Genomic DNA, 15,302 nt, shown 5'->3' with positions numbered 1-15,302 from the left:
CTTGGGCTTCTAATTAGTTTTGGTGTTTCCATGGTTTGTGTGTCAAAGTTAAGGTGGGTGCATCCCCTGGGTAAGTTCAGTCCCTGGGTCATGTCTGCACCATGTGGTTAATGCTGTTTTTTGCTCACTTTTCAGAGTCAGTCGAATTTGACTCCTGTGGTAGGCGGGAAGACCGACCTATTTTGAGTAAGAGTCGGATGATAGGAGGTCGACCTGGTAACTCACCCTGGACCGTGAGCCTTCGCAACAGGTAAAGTGACCAGGGTCAGGTCAGGGGGGTCAGGTTTCCAGGGTATAGAGTGCAGCCTCAAGGCTTCACATGCTCCGTCATAGATGACACCTCTCTGCATGAATAGAAAAGGTATTGGATTCTCTAACTCCATTCAAAGCTGAGATTCTCCAATCCCGCTGCAGTTGGCTGAGCACTGAATTCTCTGCTCTCACTGGCAGCAGTGGCAGGGCATGAACAGCTGAAGAACTCCAGCCAAAAATTCCAACCTCTGAGTAACTACCAGCTCTGCTCGCACAAGGCAGTGTTTGTTCCCAGGCAGATGATCAATTTTAAAAGCAGTTCAGCATCTCACCAATATTTGGCTCAGATGGGCTAGTGTTAGAATGAGCTCCTGAGTGTCCTAGTCTGTCCTCTGCAATCAGGGCTTACAAAAATCTGAAGATAAGGACAGGCCAAATCAATAATTTAATGCAGGAATTAAAGGTCAACCTCTCTAATATAAACAAACTGGGAGAAAAATTTAAGGCAGAGATGGACAAATTTTAAATTAGTAAGGTTTTGAAGGGCTATGGTGAATGGGCAGGAACGTGGAGTTGAGACTGAAATGAGATCAGTCATGGTCGTATTAAATGGCAGAGCAGGCTCGAGGGCTGAATTGCCTTCTCCTGCTCCTAGCGCTTACAATTCTTATGAAAATCATTATGTGACATGAAAACTAGTGTCTTTTTTTTGAATGCTTTAATCTTGAATTGAAGATGAGGAGAGAGGGCTAAATTTAATCAACTGTGCTTTCATTTTCCACCTTTCCCTTGTCTTCACATTATCTATCTCCAACATATCCCCTTTCTTGCTCAACTTTTCTCTCTCCATTTCTGGGATATGTTGATCAATATTTACTATGAATCCAGAGACTTCCATAGCTTCCTTGGCAAAACCTCCTCACTTCCCGATTCCTATAAAGTCTATATTACATTCTCCCAGTTTCTCCATCTCCACTGTACCTGTTCCAAAGATGCAAGATTCCATATCAGCACTTCAGATATGTTTTCCTTATTTCTCAGCTGAGGATTTCCTCAGGTTTCCTACCCTCAGACAGGGCCCTTGACTGCTTCTGTTCCAGTTTCCATGTTACTGCTTTCACCTCTTCCTCTTGCTCCCAGAATGATAGGGTTTCCTTGTCCTCACCTTCTACCCCAGCTTGAATTGATGCATTATCCTCTGCCATTTCCACCACTTCTCACGTGGTGCCATTTCAAACATATCCTCCAGTCCCTTTTCAGCATTCCCAAAAGATCATTTCCTCCAAGGCACTCTGATCCATTCCTCAGTCATCCCAAAACACCTTCACCTTCTCATGCTACCCTGCCATGCAAGTTTAGGAGATGCAACACCTGCCAATTTATGTCCTCCCTCCTCACCCTGCAAGACTTCAGATGCTTCAGATGATTCACTTCTGCTTCTTTCAATTTAGTATCTTACACTTCCTGCTGCTGATACACTCTCCTGTACATCTGAGAAACCAAACATAAGTTGGTGACCCTTTTACAGAACACCTTTGTTTAATTTGCAAATGTGATTCTGAGTTTCCAGATCATTGCCTGTCTCACACCAACGCTGACACCTCTGTCCTTGGCCTGCTGCAGTGTTTCAATGAAGCTCAATGAACAGCCCCTCATTTTTCCAGGAGGTATTTTACAGGCATTGAGTTCAACAGTTTTACATTATAACCCCTATCCCCACTTCATTGTTCCTTTTTTGTGTGGGGCAGTGCTTTTTACATTTTCTTCTGTTTTCAGGTGAACCCATCTGGTTCACTAATGTCCTTTAGGGAAGGAAATCTGCTGCCCTCACTTGGTCTGGCCTAGATGTGACTCCAGACTCACAGCAACGTGGTTGACTCTTAACTGCCCTCTGAAATGGCCTAGAAAGCCATTCAGTTCATGGGCAAGTAGGGATGGGCAATAAGTGCTGCTCTTGTCAATGATGCCCACAGCACATGATAGAATAAAAAAACCCATCTCTTTTTGCCTTGTACCATCATCGATTGTATCATTTAATCTCTTCTGCCGTCCACCCTATCACAGACCTTTGCTTTTGCTCTGCTCCACCTTTCCCTGCCTCTCCACTTGGATTAAACCTGTTTATCGTTCATACATTTCTCTTCAGATAAAAGCTGAACAGCTCTGAAGTGTTATCTCTGTTTCTCTCTCCTCAAACACTGCCAGACCTGCTGAGTATTTCCAGCATTTTTTGATTTGCTTTTAGATTTCCAAGCTTCTGCAGTATTTTACTTTTGGGAGAACTGACTGTCAAGAATCATCCAATCAAGTACCAAAGAGGGGCAGTTCACTTTCCGATTGGTGGAGGAAGGCGGGGATTCTGTGAGGATGGTTGCATTGAGCGGTCAATGGTGGGTGTGTGGGGGTGGAGGGCCCTGTGATAAAACACCCAGGAATCTGTCCAAACAGCTGTCAACGTTTGGGAATTCATGTGGAATATTTCTTTCCTGTGCTCTCTCACCAATTCTGTTGATTTCATTCAACATGTTTAAATTTATTTTCTTTTCTTTTCAGGGAAGGAAAACATTTTTGTGGCGGGTCCCTTGTGAACAGGAATTGGGTCATCAGCACAAAGCAGTGCTTTGCCTCCTGGTAATGGTCTGACCGTTTCTGGAATTGACTCCTCACTGTGCAGGATCACCGAGTATACTCTCAGATTGCACCGTGGTCTTTGGTGTAGGGTGTGAAATAGGAAACACGCTGTAAAGCTCACTTTGTAAATGCCCCATGCAGCGTGATACAGATTAGAAGATTGGTGGATACTGGTGTGGAAGACCCCTGGCTAGATCTCAGGCTGATCCCTCCTCTCGGCCAGAGTTAGAGATATTTCAGATGGTCAAAGTACCAATGTTGCAGGAGATAGGAAAAATTAAGAAATATTGCTGTGTGGTTCAGCCATCCCAACCAGGCATAAATCAGAAACTCAGACCCTTTCGTTTCCTGCCAGATATAAAATCCAGTGGGAGATCTCTCACTGTGCCATGATACCCTCCAGTGGGAGGACCCTCACTGTGCCATGATACCCTCCAGTGAGTGGTCCAGTGAGTGGTTGTCAAATAGGAGGCAGAGAGTGGGGGTCAACGGGTGCTATTCGGATTGGCGGATGGTGACTAGTGGAGTGCCCCAGGGGTCGGTGCTGGGGCCTCAGCTTTTTACCATTTATATAGATGATCTGGAGGAGGGAACCGAGTGTAGGGTGTCGAAATTTGCTGATGACACCAAGATTGGGGAACGGCAAATTGTGCGGAGGGCGTGGAGAGTCTGCAGAAGGATCTAGATAGGCTGGGCGAATGGGCCAGGAAATGGCAAATGGAATTTAATGTTGGCAAGTGTGAGGTGGTCCACTTTGGTAGGAAGAATGGTAGGAAGGACTATTACTTACGGGGCGAAAAACTGCAGCAGGCGACGGTGCAGAGGGACCTCAGGGTCCTTGTGCATGAGTCGCAAAAACCCAGCTTGCAGGTGCAGCAGGTGGTCAGGAAGGCGAATGGGATGCTGGCCTTCATAGCGAGGGGGATTGAATATAAAAGTAGGGAGGTCTTGCTGCAGCTGTATAGGGCATTGGTGAGGCCGCAGCTGGAGTACTATGTGCAGTTTTGGACGCCACACCTGCGCAAAGATATTTTGGCCTTGGAGGGAGTGCAGAGGAGGTTTACTAGGCTGATACCGGAGTTGAGGGGGTTGAGCTATGAGGAGAGGCTGAATAAACTAGGCTTGTACTCGTTAGAGTTTAGAAGAATGAGGGGAGATCTCATTGAGACGTATAAGATGATGAATGGGATGGATAGGATAGAGGTGGAGAGACTCTTCCCGCTCAAAAAAGACAGTAGGACTAGGGGGCACAGCCTCAGGATAAAGGGGGGGCGGTTTAGAACGGAGTTGAGGAGGAACTTCTTCACTCAAAGGGTGGTGAATCTCTGGAATTCTCTGCCCGTTGAAGTGGTGGAGGCTGCCTTGCTAAATATTTTTAAGACGCGGGTTGATGGGTTTTTGATAAGAGAGGGGATTAAGGGTTATGGGGAGAGGGCGGGAAAGCAGAACTGAGCCACGACAGATCAGCCATGATCTTATTGAATGGCGGGGCAGGCTCGAAGGGCTAGATGGCCTACTCCTGCTCCTATTTCTTATGTTCTTATGTTCTCTCGCTGTGCCATGATACCCTCCAGTGGGAGGACCCTCACTGTGCCATGATACCCTCCAGTGGGAGGTCTCTCACTGTGCCGTGATACCCTCCAGTGGGAGGTCTCTCACTGTGCCATGATACCCTCCAGTGGGAGGACCCTCACTGTGCCATGATACCCTCCAGTGGGAGGTCTCTCACTGTGCCGTGATACCCTCCAGTGGGAGGTCTCTCACTGTGCCATGATACCCTCCAGTGGGAGGACCCTCACTGTGCCATGATACCCTCCAGTGGGAGAACTGCCCTTCATGCCTGCACCAGCCATCAAGCACCTACTTATTTGAATCCCATTTTCCAGCTCTTGGTCCACAGCTGTGTATGCTGTGGAGTTTGGTGTAGACAGTCCCTCAATCTTCATCTTCTTCTCCTTCACTATACCTCAACAGGGTAGAGATTCCCTGGTAAATGGTGAGTTAAATACTGGGACCTGGGCTCCTGACCCAACCAGGAATCCTGTCATTTCTCATAGGTTTCCACTGTCCTGTTTGGGGAGGCCAGTGAGACTCCTGAAGAATTTTGGTCCCTGAGTAAAAATAATATTTGTAAAGGAAGAGAAAGATCAGGGAGATTATTGGCCTTTTTGCTGCCTTCAGAAGTTAATTTCTGTTTCTGCCATAGAATAATAGTGTACCACAGCACAGAAGAAGGCCTTTGGCACATCCCAGTTGCATTTACTCTTTGAAAGAGTTATTCAATTATTCCCATTCCACTGCTTTCTCCCTCCAACTAAACAATATTATCCCTTTCAACTGAATCCTGGAATTGTGGAATGGTTGTTGCATGGGAGGCCATTCAATCCATGTGTCTGTGCTGGCCCTCTGCAACAACAATTCAGCTCATCAAAGTCCCCTGCTTCTTCCCTCCTATTTTTCCTCTTCCAGTACTAATATCTACTTGTCTTTTGGAAGTTCCTTGTGTCTGCTTCCACTTCTCTTTCATGTTGATTCCTAATCATAACAACTCACTGTTTTAAAAAAAGATTATTTCCCTCTGCATTCTCATGCCAATTATTTCAGGTTTGTGTCCTCTGATTACTGACCCTCCCATCAGTAGAACAAGTTTTGACTTCACTCTGAGTTTGTTATAACTTTACTCAACACCTTAAATGGGAGGTGATTAATATTGCTTTTGCTTATTCTTCTTCACAATGCCTGATTTCACTTCATGATTTACAGGACCAAGGTTGGGTTTTTGAATCCAGTGCAGGTTAATAAGTGAAAATCTCCACTCTCTAATCAGCTCCTGAATGAAATGGCCTTGGGGGGATTGAGGCCCACTTTCTGACTTGGAGCAGAATGAATGATTGTCCCACTTGGATGGACTTTGTGCTGCAGAGAGTGCTGCAAAGGTCATAGTGATGTGAGAAAGAGACACGCCATTGGGTCAGTTCTGAGCATCTGATGGGACATTGGACAGGATTTTCCAGCCCTTCGCTCCCATGTGGCATGTTTTGTGGCTGTGGAAATGGCCTGCTATTGGCTGGAGGACCGGATCCTCTAGTCCCGTCGCTATCGGTGGACATTCCCATTGTTTGCACCCTTTGCCTCCCTCTGAGAAAGTGATGCTGCTGGTTGGTGCTACATCAAAGCTCTGAAAGCTTAACCATGTACCATTCCGCTCACCAAGCTAAACACACTGAGCTCAAGCATCTGCAGGCTGTCTGCCCTCTGAATTCTCCAGGAGTGTGAATCATTTCTCTGCTTCTGGCCAACAGGACTGAGTGAGTTAATAAGGACACAATTGTATCCAAGAGGATAGAACTGCGTTATAGAAACAATTTCAGATTAGAAGGGACGAAGGAGAATATTCCCCTCTGATGAACCTATATTGGACAACCCCTTGATAACACGCCCTTTCATCAATCATGAAATGTGAAAATATCTCAATTTGTGCTTTTGTCTTTTAGTTATTCTGAGTTACGGGGTTATGAAGCCTGGATGGGAACTGTGTTGAAAAATCCCCTGCCAAATGATCCAGATAAGCAAGCAATCCCTATCCGAAAGGCAGTGTGTGGACCAAAGAAGTCCAATCTCATCATGTTGGAGTTAGAGAGGTACCTACGCTGATAAGATAGCAGTTCACATTAGCAGTTCTCTACCTGTCTTTTGGAGTTTAGATTTTTTAATTTAACTCAGTTATCCTCGGGATGGATATTGCTGGCAAGGCTGACTGACATTTATTGCCTGTCCCTAGAATGTGGTGGTGAGCCGCCACCATCATAAATTGCCACAGGACATACGGTGAAGTTGTAGTTACTTGATACAACTGAGCAGTTTGTCAGGTCAGATGAGAGGTGAGCAGAAATGTGATACTGAAATCACATGTAGGCCTTAGAAACACAGGTTTTATTCCCTAAAGGACATTATTAAACCAACGATAACACAATGGTTAGCACTGCTGCTTCACAGCTCCAGGGGTCTGGGTTCGATTCCCGGCTTGGGTCACTGTCTGTGTGGTGTTTGCACATTCTCCTCGTGTCTGCGGGGGTTTCCTCTGGGCGCTCCGGTTTCCTCCCACAGTCCAAAGATGTGTGGGTTAGGTTGATTGGCCATGCTAAAATTGCCCCTTAGTGTACTGAGATGCGTAGGTTAGAGGGATTAGCAGGTAAATGTGTAGGGATATGGGGGTAGAGCCTGGGTGGGATTGTGGTTGGTGCAGACTCGATATCCAAATGCCTCTTTCTGTACTGTAGGGTTTCTATGATTTCTATGATTCTATGACTGTTTCATGGTCACTCGTCTGATTCCAGTTCTCTTCCTGCACCTTGTGATGCACTAAGGCAGAGTTTCATCTGTTTCCATAGCTAGTTATTCCTAGAATAGGTTGCTCGTCTATCGCTAGGGGTTTGTCCGAGTATCTGGGATCAGTGAAAGGTCATATGACTTGAGAGCATGGGGAAGAGAGGATTCTGGAGCACTGGAAAGACAATCTGTGTATTTGTGAGTGGTGGGGTTCTGGAGAAGGGAGTCCTGAGGTCAAGGAGGGACCACAGTGTTAGCAGGATCCAAACTGGTTGGTGAAGTTGAAACCAAGACACAGGGTTTTCCTTACAGAAAGTGTTTACTGACTTGTTCAGTTTCACAGTCTCTTCCCACTCAACCCAGTGTCCCAGCCATCCCCTATTTATATGTGCTGAAGGACAATTAATACTCAACTGTTTCTCCTAACATTAACAATGTGATTGACATTAAGAAACCATAACAATATAATTGAAAGGAGTGAGAAATTATAAGTGGTGAGGGGGGCAGATGGAAAGTAGAATTGAGACACAACAAAATCAGCCAAGATCTTAATGAATGGTGCAGCAGGCTTGAAGGGCTAAATAACCTACTCCAGTTCCAAAGTCCTATGTTCGTATGACATAACATTAACAAACCGTAGCAATGTATTTGACAAGCCAATAACACAGGGAAGAAGGTGACACTGTACTGGTCGGTGATAGGTAGGGTCTGGCAAGACTGAGGTGGGGGATGGACTATATAAGACTGGGCTAAACAATTCCAGGCACCATTGGTATTATTGGGTAACTCATCAGGTCAGTCCCACCTGTCCTTTCTCCAACTTTAATCAATCAGGCCCCCCTTCTCCTCACCAATGAGGAACCATCCCCTCCCATCAATCATCAGGCAATGCCCCACCAAACATTGTCAGACAAACCCCACATCACTCATCAGGCTGCTCCCCCCACACCACCCTCACTCCTGCCCGTTAACTGCTTCATCAAAGCTGTCGGTGCCATTTTTCTGGCAGTTCTGGATAGTCCTACATCGTTCCACATTGCCTGTTCAATGCTGCCTTTTAGACATTCATACCTTGGGAGTGTGTTGTCAAATTGTACTCTCTCCATAAAAATTGCTCAGAAGATCATCACTTACACAATTTTAAACTTTTAGGATAAAGGTGCTTAAGCCTTTCTCTGAGAAATTATTATTTTAAATAATTTAGCTTTAGAGCCAAAATAAAAAATTCAGCACAGTAGCACAGTGGTTAGCACTGCTGCTTCAGGAACCTGGGTTCGATTCCTGGCTCGGGTCACTGTCTGTGTGGTGTTTGCACACTCTCCTCGTGTCTGCATGGGTTTCCTCCAGGTACTCCGGTTTCCTCCCACAGTCCAAAGATGTGTGGGTTAGGTTGATTGGCTATGCTAAGAAATTGCCCCTTAGTGTCCTGGGATGCATAGGTTAGAGGGATTAGTGGGTATAATATGTAGGGATATGGGAGTACGGTCTTGGTGGGATTGTGTTCAGTGCAGACTCGATGGGCCGAAGGGCCTCTTTCTGCACTGTAGGGTTCTATGATTCTATGATATGACATGTATTCAAACACAAGGAACCCAATAACTCAAATAGTCAAGCTTGGTTTAGATCTACTGGAGAAAACTGAAATCCTTCTCAAAATTTCCAGGAGTAAATCACTCCAATATCTATGTTGAGGATGTCCCATACAGACCAACATACCTCAGTGACAGACGATAGCCAGAATTATCAGTACGAGGGCAGAATGTAGCAGGGTTGGGTGACACTGGGAGAGAATTGATGGGACTTTGTAGCAGAAATGGCAGGTATAGTTTCTAGGGGTGTTCAAGTCCTGGAGCACTGGTGAGGGAGTCTGTTTGTTTCAAAGGGATCCTGCCTCTGGGGGCACAGCTGACCAACACATTGAAAGCACTAAGAGAGGATTGAAGAATTGCAAAGTGAAGATGTGGTATCTGGAAGCACAATGAAGTAGATTTCAGAATCTGTGGCCAGAAATGGACTTGTGTTAATATATGGACTTTCTCAGGGTCCTTTATATAATTTTACAACCAATGAAGTATTTTTTGAAATGTAGTTGCTATTATGATATAGAAAAGTCTGCAGTCAATTTACACAGAGTAAGTTCCCCCAAACAGCAATGTCATAATGACCAGATAATTTGTGTCAGTGTTTTGGTTGAGGCTAAATATTGGCCATGAAAGTGGGGTAAACTCTCTCTTCCTTGAATAGTCCCATTCAATATTTTACGTTCAACTGAGGGAGGAGACATCCCATCTGAAAGATGTTAACTCCACTTCCTCAGTACTGTAGTATTACCCAGTCAACATTAGATGCCATGCATTGATCTCGGATTCTCTAAATATTTTCATCCATACAGGCCTGCCATATTGAATGCTCGGGTTGCTTTGATCTGTCTACCCCCTCAGAGGTACATCGTTCCTGAAGGCACCGAATGTGAGTTAGCAGGTTGGGGAGAGACACAAGGTAAGGACAGCTTCTAGCACTCTGGTAAGAGTTCAAATTGCTCTGGTGTTGGTTGCATCTCAAACGGACCTATCACAGGTCCGAACCAATTCAAATCAGCAATGCTGGGGAATGGAAAAGAGTTACCCAGCTCCTATCTGGTCTGGGAGCATGAGTTCCATTGCTGGTAATTGGTGCCCACAAACTGAAATTCTACCCAATCATTTAATTCTCCAGTCTACCAGGAGCAGATTGTAAGTTAGATTGATTACAAATGGCACAATGCTGTATCCTCAACACGTAGGCAATGTTCTCTTGGGTCACCAAGCATGCTAGATGTGTACGATTAGACAGTATTTCCAATGTGTGGATCTGTAGTATTGGGAGGTGAGAAGGTGAATACTGGGGCTGTCTGGTGTGGAATCATAAGGTGAGGCTTTGTACTATATATGGGAAAGTGTGATGATCCAGATTCTGTAACAGAGCCTTGCTGAATGTTCCCATTGACTAATCTTTTCAGAACCTGTTGGACCAAGTCGCTGTGCTAGCTCTTTTTTCATATCCTTGCCCTCACTTTTTCCTCTGCATGTATAGGTACAGGTGATGAAACTGTTCTGAATATTCTGACAATGCCAGTGATGAGTAACAAGGAGTGCAATCGGTATTACAGAGGCCATCTGGCAGAGACTGAGATCTGTGCTAGCCCTCAGATGAGGGGAGCTGGAGCATGTGAGGTAAGAAACGAGGACAGGACCAAATTGCAGTGATCAGTAACAGCAGATGAAGGTGTATTCTAGCCAGCGCACTGGAGAAAACTCAAGTCAACCACACCCAGAGTCCTAGTATCAGTATTTGAGTTTGGTCATTTTTCCAGGTTGCACCCTGTTCCCCAACTAATCCACATTAAATTTTACACATGGCCTCCAAATAGTTTAAAAGACAGTTTAGGGGGAGCTTTGTTCTGCGTTTAACTTTCACTGGACACGGAGCTCTTGGTGTCAGTGTTACTGAACGGACAATGTGTGATGCTCAGTCAGAATGGTATCTGTTCCACATGATAAGTAGCCTCGAAACCTTTAACAAAAAGTGACATCCGACATCCAACCATCATGTGACTATGACAAGCCGCAGTGCACAAAGACATTTTTCCAAACATCCCCTTTTTGTAAGTCATCCACATACAGGATTTATTAACAGAAGCATCACCAAAAACATTTTGTTCCTTCTAGTCTGTCCCAGTTTTCTCTGTGTGGGATGTTATAAGTCATGAGCAGCTCTTTAGTTTGCCTATAGTTGGATGTTGATTACATTACGCTGGCTGATATGCTCCTTAATTGTTCATATTTGGTCAGAAGCCTCCTCCAAAATATATCTCTACTGCCACCAGAGCCAGTAAGAGGCAACGATCTACAGAATGGGTGGAGACACGTTACACGTGTGGAGAGTGAGAAACAGGCCTACATTGTGGGTGGATACATGGTAACTGTGTGGAGAATGAGGAACAAGTTTACAGAGTGGGTGGAGACACACTAACTGAATGCGAGACACATGGTTTTAATTAAATCAGGGTTTTGATTCAAAAAAGATCCTTTCCAAGTGTGGATTGAGATGAGAGATCCATGTTTTGGAAACCTTTCCCGTAACAAAATCACAAATGGAAGGGTTGAGTGTGGTGGAAATAATGTTTTGAGGTGTGTCTATTTCAATGCCAGGAGTATTGTGGGGAAGACAGATGAGCTGAAGGCGTGGATTGACATGTGGAAATATGACATTATAGCCATTAGTGAAACTTGGCTACAGGACGGGCAGGACCGGCAGCTCAATATTCCAGGGTTCCAATGTTTCAGGTGTGATAGAGGCGGAGGGATAAAAGGTGGGAGGGGGTGACATTGTTGGTCAGGGAAAATGTTACAGCAGTACTCAGGCAGGATAGATTAGGGAGCTTGTCTACAGAGGCCCTATGGGTGCAGCTGAGAAACAGGAAAGATATGACCACATTAATGGGTTGTATTATAGACCACCCAATAGTCAGCGAGAATTGAAGGAGCAAATCAGCAGAGAGATAGCTGACAACTGCAAGAAACAGAAAGTTGTGATAGTAGGGGATTTTAATTTTCCACATATAGATTAGGACTCGCATACTGTTAAAGGTTAAGACGGGGTAGAGTTTGTTAAATGTGTTCAGGAGAATTTTCTACATCAGTATATAGAGGTGCCAACTAGAGAGGATGCGATACTGGATCTCCTATTGGGAAATGAGTTAGGGCAGGTGATGGATGTGAGTGTGAGGGAACACTTTGGATCCAGTGATCATAATGCTGTTAGTTTCAACCTGATCTTGGATAAGGATAGATCTGGTCCTCGGGTTGAAGTTCTGAACTGGAAAAAGGCCAAATTTGATGAAATGAGAAGGGATCTGGGAAGTGTGGATTGGCACACGCTGTTCTCTGGTAAGGATGTAAATGGAAAGTGGGAGGCCTTCAAAGCAGAAATTTTGAGAGTGCAGAGTTTGTATGTTCCTGTCAGGATTAAAGGCATAATAAATAGGAATAAGGAACCTTGGTTCTCGAGGGAGATTGTAATGCTGATTAAGAGGAAGAGAGCGTTGTACGAAATGTACAGGCAGCAAGGAACAGATCAGATGCTCGAGGAGTACAAAAATGAGAGGGAAATCAGGAGGGCTAAAAGAAAGCATGAGGTTGCTTTGGCAGACAAAGAGAAGGAAAATCCTAAGAGCTTCTATAGGTATGTTAGGAGCAAAAGGATAGTGAGGGATAAAATTAGTCCTCTTGAAGACCAAAGTGGTAGAGCCAAAAGAGATGAGGGAGATACTAAATGGGTTTTTTGCATCTGTATTTACTGAGGAAACAGGCATGGAGTCTACAGAAATTGGGCAAACAAGTAGGGAGATCATGGAACCTTTGCAGATTAAAGAGGAGGAGGTGCTGGCTGCCTTGAGGCAAATCAGAGTGGATAAATCCCCAGGACCGGACAGAGTATTCCCACGGACCTTGAACTTGCAGGGGCCCTGGCAGACATATTTAAAATGTCAATATTCACAGGGGAGGTGCCAGATGATTGGAGAGTGGCTCATGTTGTTCCGTTGTTTAAACAAGGGTCCAAAAGAAATCCGGGAAATTATAGGCCAGTAAGTTTGACGTCGGTGGTGGGCAAGTTATTGGAAGGTGTGATAAGGGTTAGGATCTACAAATATTTGGATAGACTGGGACTTATTAGGGAGAGTCAACATGGCTTTGTGCGTGGTAGCTCATGTTTGACCAATCTATTAGAGTTTTTCGAGGAGGTTACCAGGAAAGTGGATGAAGGGAAGGCAGTGGATGTTGTCTACCTGGATTTCAGCAAGGCCTTTGACAAGGTCCCACATAGGAGGTTAGTTAGAAAGGTTCAGTTGGTAGGTATACATGGGGAGGTAGTAAATTGGATTAGACACTGGCTGAATGGAAGAAGCCAGAGAGTGGTTGTGGAGGATTGCTTCTCTGAGTGGAGGCCTGTGACTAGTGGTGTGCCGCAGGAATTGGGTCCATTGTTGCTTGTCATCTATATCAATGATCTGGATGATAATGTGGTAAATGGGATCAGCAAATTTGCTGATGATACAAAGTTTGGAGGTGTAGTGGACAATGAGGAAGGTTTTCAAAGCTTGCAGAGGGACTTGGACCAACTAGAAAAATGGGCTGAAAAATGGCAAATGGAATTTAACGCAGACAAGTGTGAGGTATTGCACTTTGGAAGGACAAACAAAAGTAGAACGTACAGGGTAAATGGTAGGACTCTGAAGAGTGCAGTTGAACAGAGGGATCTGGGAATACAGGTACAGAATTCCCTAAAAGTGACATCACAGGTGGATAGGGTCGTAAAGAATGCTTTTGGTACACTGGCCTTTATAAATCGGAGTATCGAGAATAAAATTTGGAGTGTTATGGTAAGGTTATATAAGGCATTGGTGAGGCCGAATTTAGAGTATTGTGTACAGTTTTGGTCATCTAGTTACAGAAAGGATGTAAATAAGGTTGAAAGAGTGCAGAGAAGGTTCACGAGGATGTTGCTGGGACTTGAGAAGCTGAGTTACAGAGAGAGATAGAATAGGTTAGGACTTTATTCCCTGGAGCGTAGAAGAATGAGGGGAAATTTGATAGAGGTGTATAAGATTTTGATGGGTATAGATAGAGTGAATGCAAGCAGGCTTTTTCCACTGAGGCTAGGGAAGAAAAAAACCAGAGGGCATAGGTTAAGGGTGAAAGGAGAAAAGTTTAAAGGGAATATTAGGGGGGAGGCTTCTTCATGCAGAGCGTGGTGGGAGTGTGGAATGAGCTGCTGGATAAAGTGGTAAATGAGGGGTCACTTTTAACATTTAAGAAAAACTTGGATGGGTTCATGGATGAGAGGGGTGTGGAGGGATATGCTTCAAGTGCAGGTCAGTGGGACTAGGCAAAAAACGGTTCGGCACAGACAAGAAGGGCCAAAAGGCCTGTTTCTGTGCTGTAATTTTCTATGGTTCTAACTGGATGGGGTTCCGGGTGCAGAAGCTGTGACTGCACTTATGTTCCAATGAAACCTAAAGCAGAGTCCTGTGCCTTTCAGCGCGATTACGGCGGTCCCCTCGCTTGCTTTACCCACGAGTGCTGGGTGCTGGAGGGAGTCATCATTCCTGGTCGTGGATGTGGTCAACCAAATCAACCTGGGATCTTTGTCCGAATTGCAATGTATGTGGACTGGATAAAAAAGGTCATGGCCCTCTAGGCACTGGTTCGCAAGCCAAGGCTCTCTGGGGAGATGTGGAATTCAGCATCTAAAATTATATATGTTGTTCCCATGACCCAACCCTCTTCTCAATGAAACCTTACTCTCCCATGGCTGTCAGAATAATCACCTTTAAACAGTTTACAGTGTCAAGCTGAAAAGCAGTTTAACGTTCAAACCTTGTTACGCACGACAGGCTTCAACATTCAATTGAGTGTATTTATTCATTTATCTTTGTGAAGATTTGCTGATCAATGGCACAATTATCTTTGGGAGACTTTTGTGGGGTGGTAATGAATCAATAACGTTATGTATGTGGTGCCATTTGATTAAGTTGTGTTTTGTCAATCAGCTCTGTTTTGTGCATTAGCTTAGAGATTTTAAATAGCTGATATCTTGGATGCCTCTTTTGACAGTTTATTGAGCTATACTACCTAGAATAGATACTTCTGCGTTATTTGAAATTGCTGACATACGTCCTTTATAGTTTAACTTGTATCTCTTTTTCATTTATATCCACACAGTCAATGCATTGTAATAATAAACATCATACCCCTGGAAGTGTTGCATTTTTATCATGTTGCATTTTAAATAGCGTTTTAGAGCATCTGTGAAACTTTGTCCTAAATCTCGTTATCAGATCTGTCACAAGTGACATCATGCAATGCCAAAATGATTTAAATTGAAGTTTAATTTGTGTAAAAATGATAATTAAACATTTATGTCCTAAATAAATATTGAACAATATGCCACTTTTCGGTAATGTAATTGTTTTATTGTTTGATGGGATGTGGGCATCACAGGTAAAATTAGTTCTAGCCTAATTGTCCTTGAAATGAGTAAGTTACTGA

General features: G+C 44.4%; 1 protein-coding gene across 1 annotated transcript in view; it reads left to right on the top strand.

The window, feature by feature from the left end:
* mst1 (macrophage stimulating 1) overlaps window positions 1–15,203 on the top strand; it is a 68,343-nt gene extending 53,140 nt beyond the window's left edge. The window contains exons 12-17 of the mRNA XM_080184591.1: window positions 136–250; window positions 2,806–2,883; window positions 6,378–6,524; window positions 9,605–9,711; window positions 10,285–10,424; window positions 14,293–15,203. Of these exons, the coding sequence (XP_080040717.1) occupies window positions 136–250; window positions 2,806–2,883; window positions 6,378–6,524; window positions 9,605–9,711; window positions 10,285–10,424; window positions 14,293–14,451 (746 nt within the window). The 3' untranslated portion in view covers window positions 14,452–15,203. The remainder of the gene's footprint in view (window positions 1–135; window positions 251–2,805; window positions 2,884–6,377; window positions 6,525–9,604; window positions 9,712–10,284; window positions 10,425–14,292) is intronic.
* The last annotated feature ends 99 nt before the right edge of the window (window positions 15,204–15,302 follow it).

This window comes from Carcharhinus amblyrhynchos, chromosome 3 (genome assembly GCF_965287045.1).
Source record: "Carcharhinus amblyrhynchos chromosome 3, sCarAmb.v2.hapA, whole genome shotgun sequence".
NCBI lineage: Eukaryota > Metazoa > Chordata > Chondrichthyes > Carcharhiniformes > Carcharhinidae > Carcharhinus > Carcharhinus amblyrhynchos.
The sequence above is the reverse complement of the archived record's forward strand: the minus strand, read 5'-3'. Positions and strand labels throughout refer to the sequence as shown.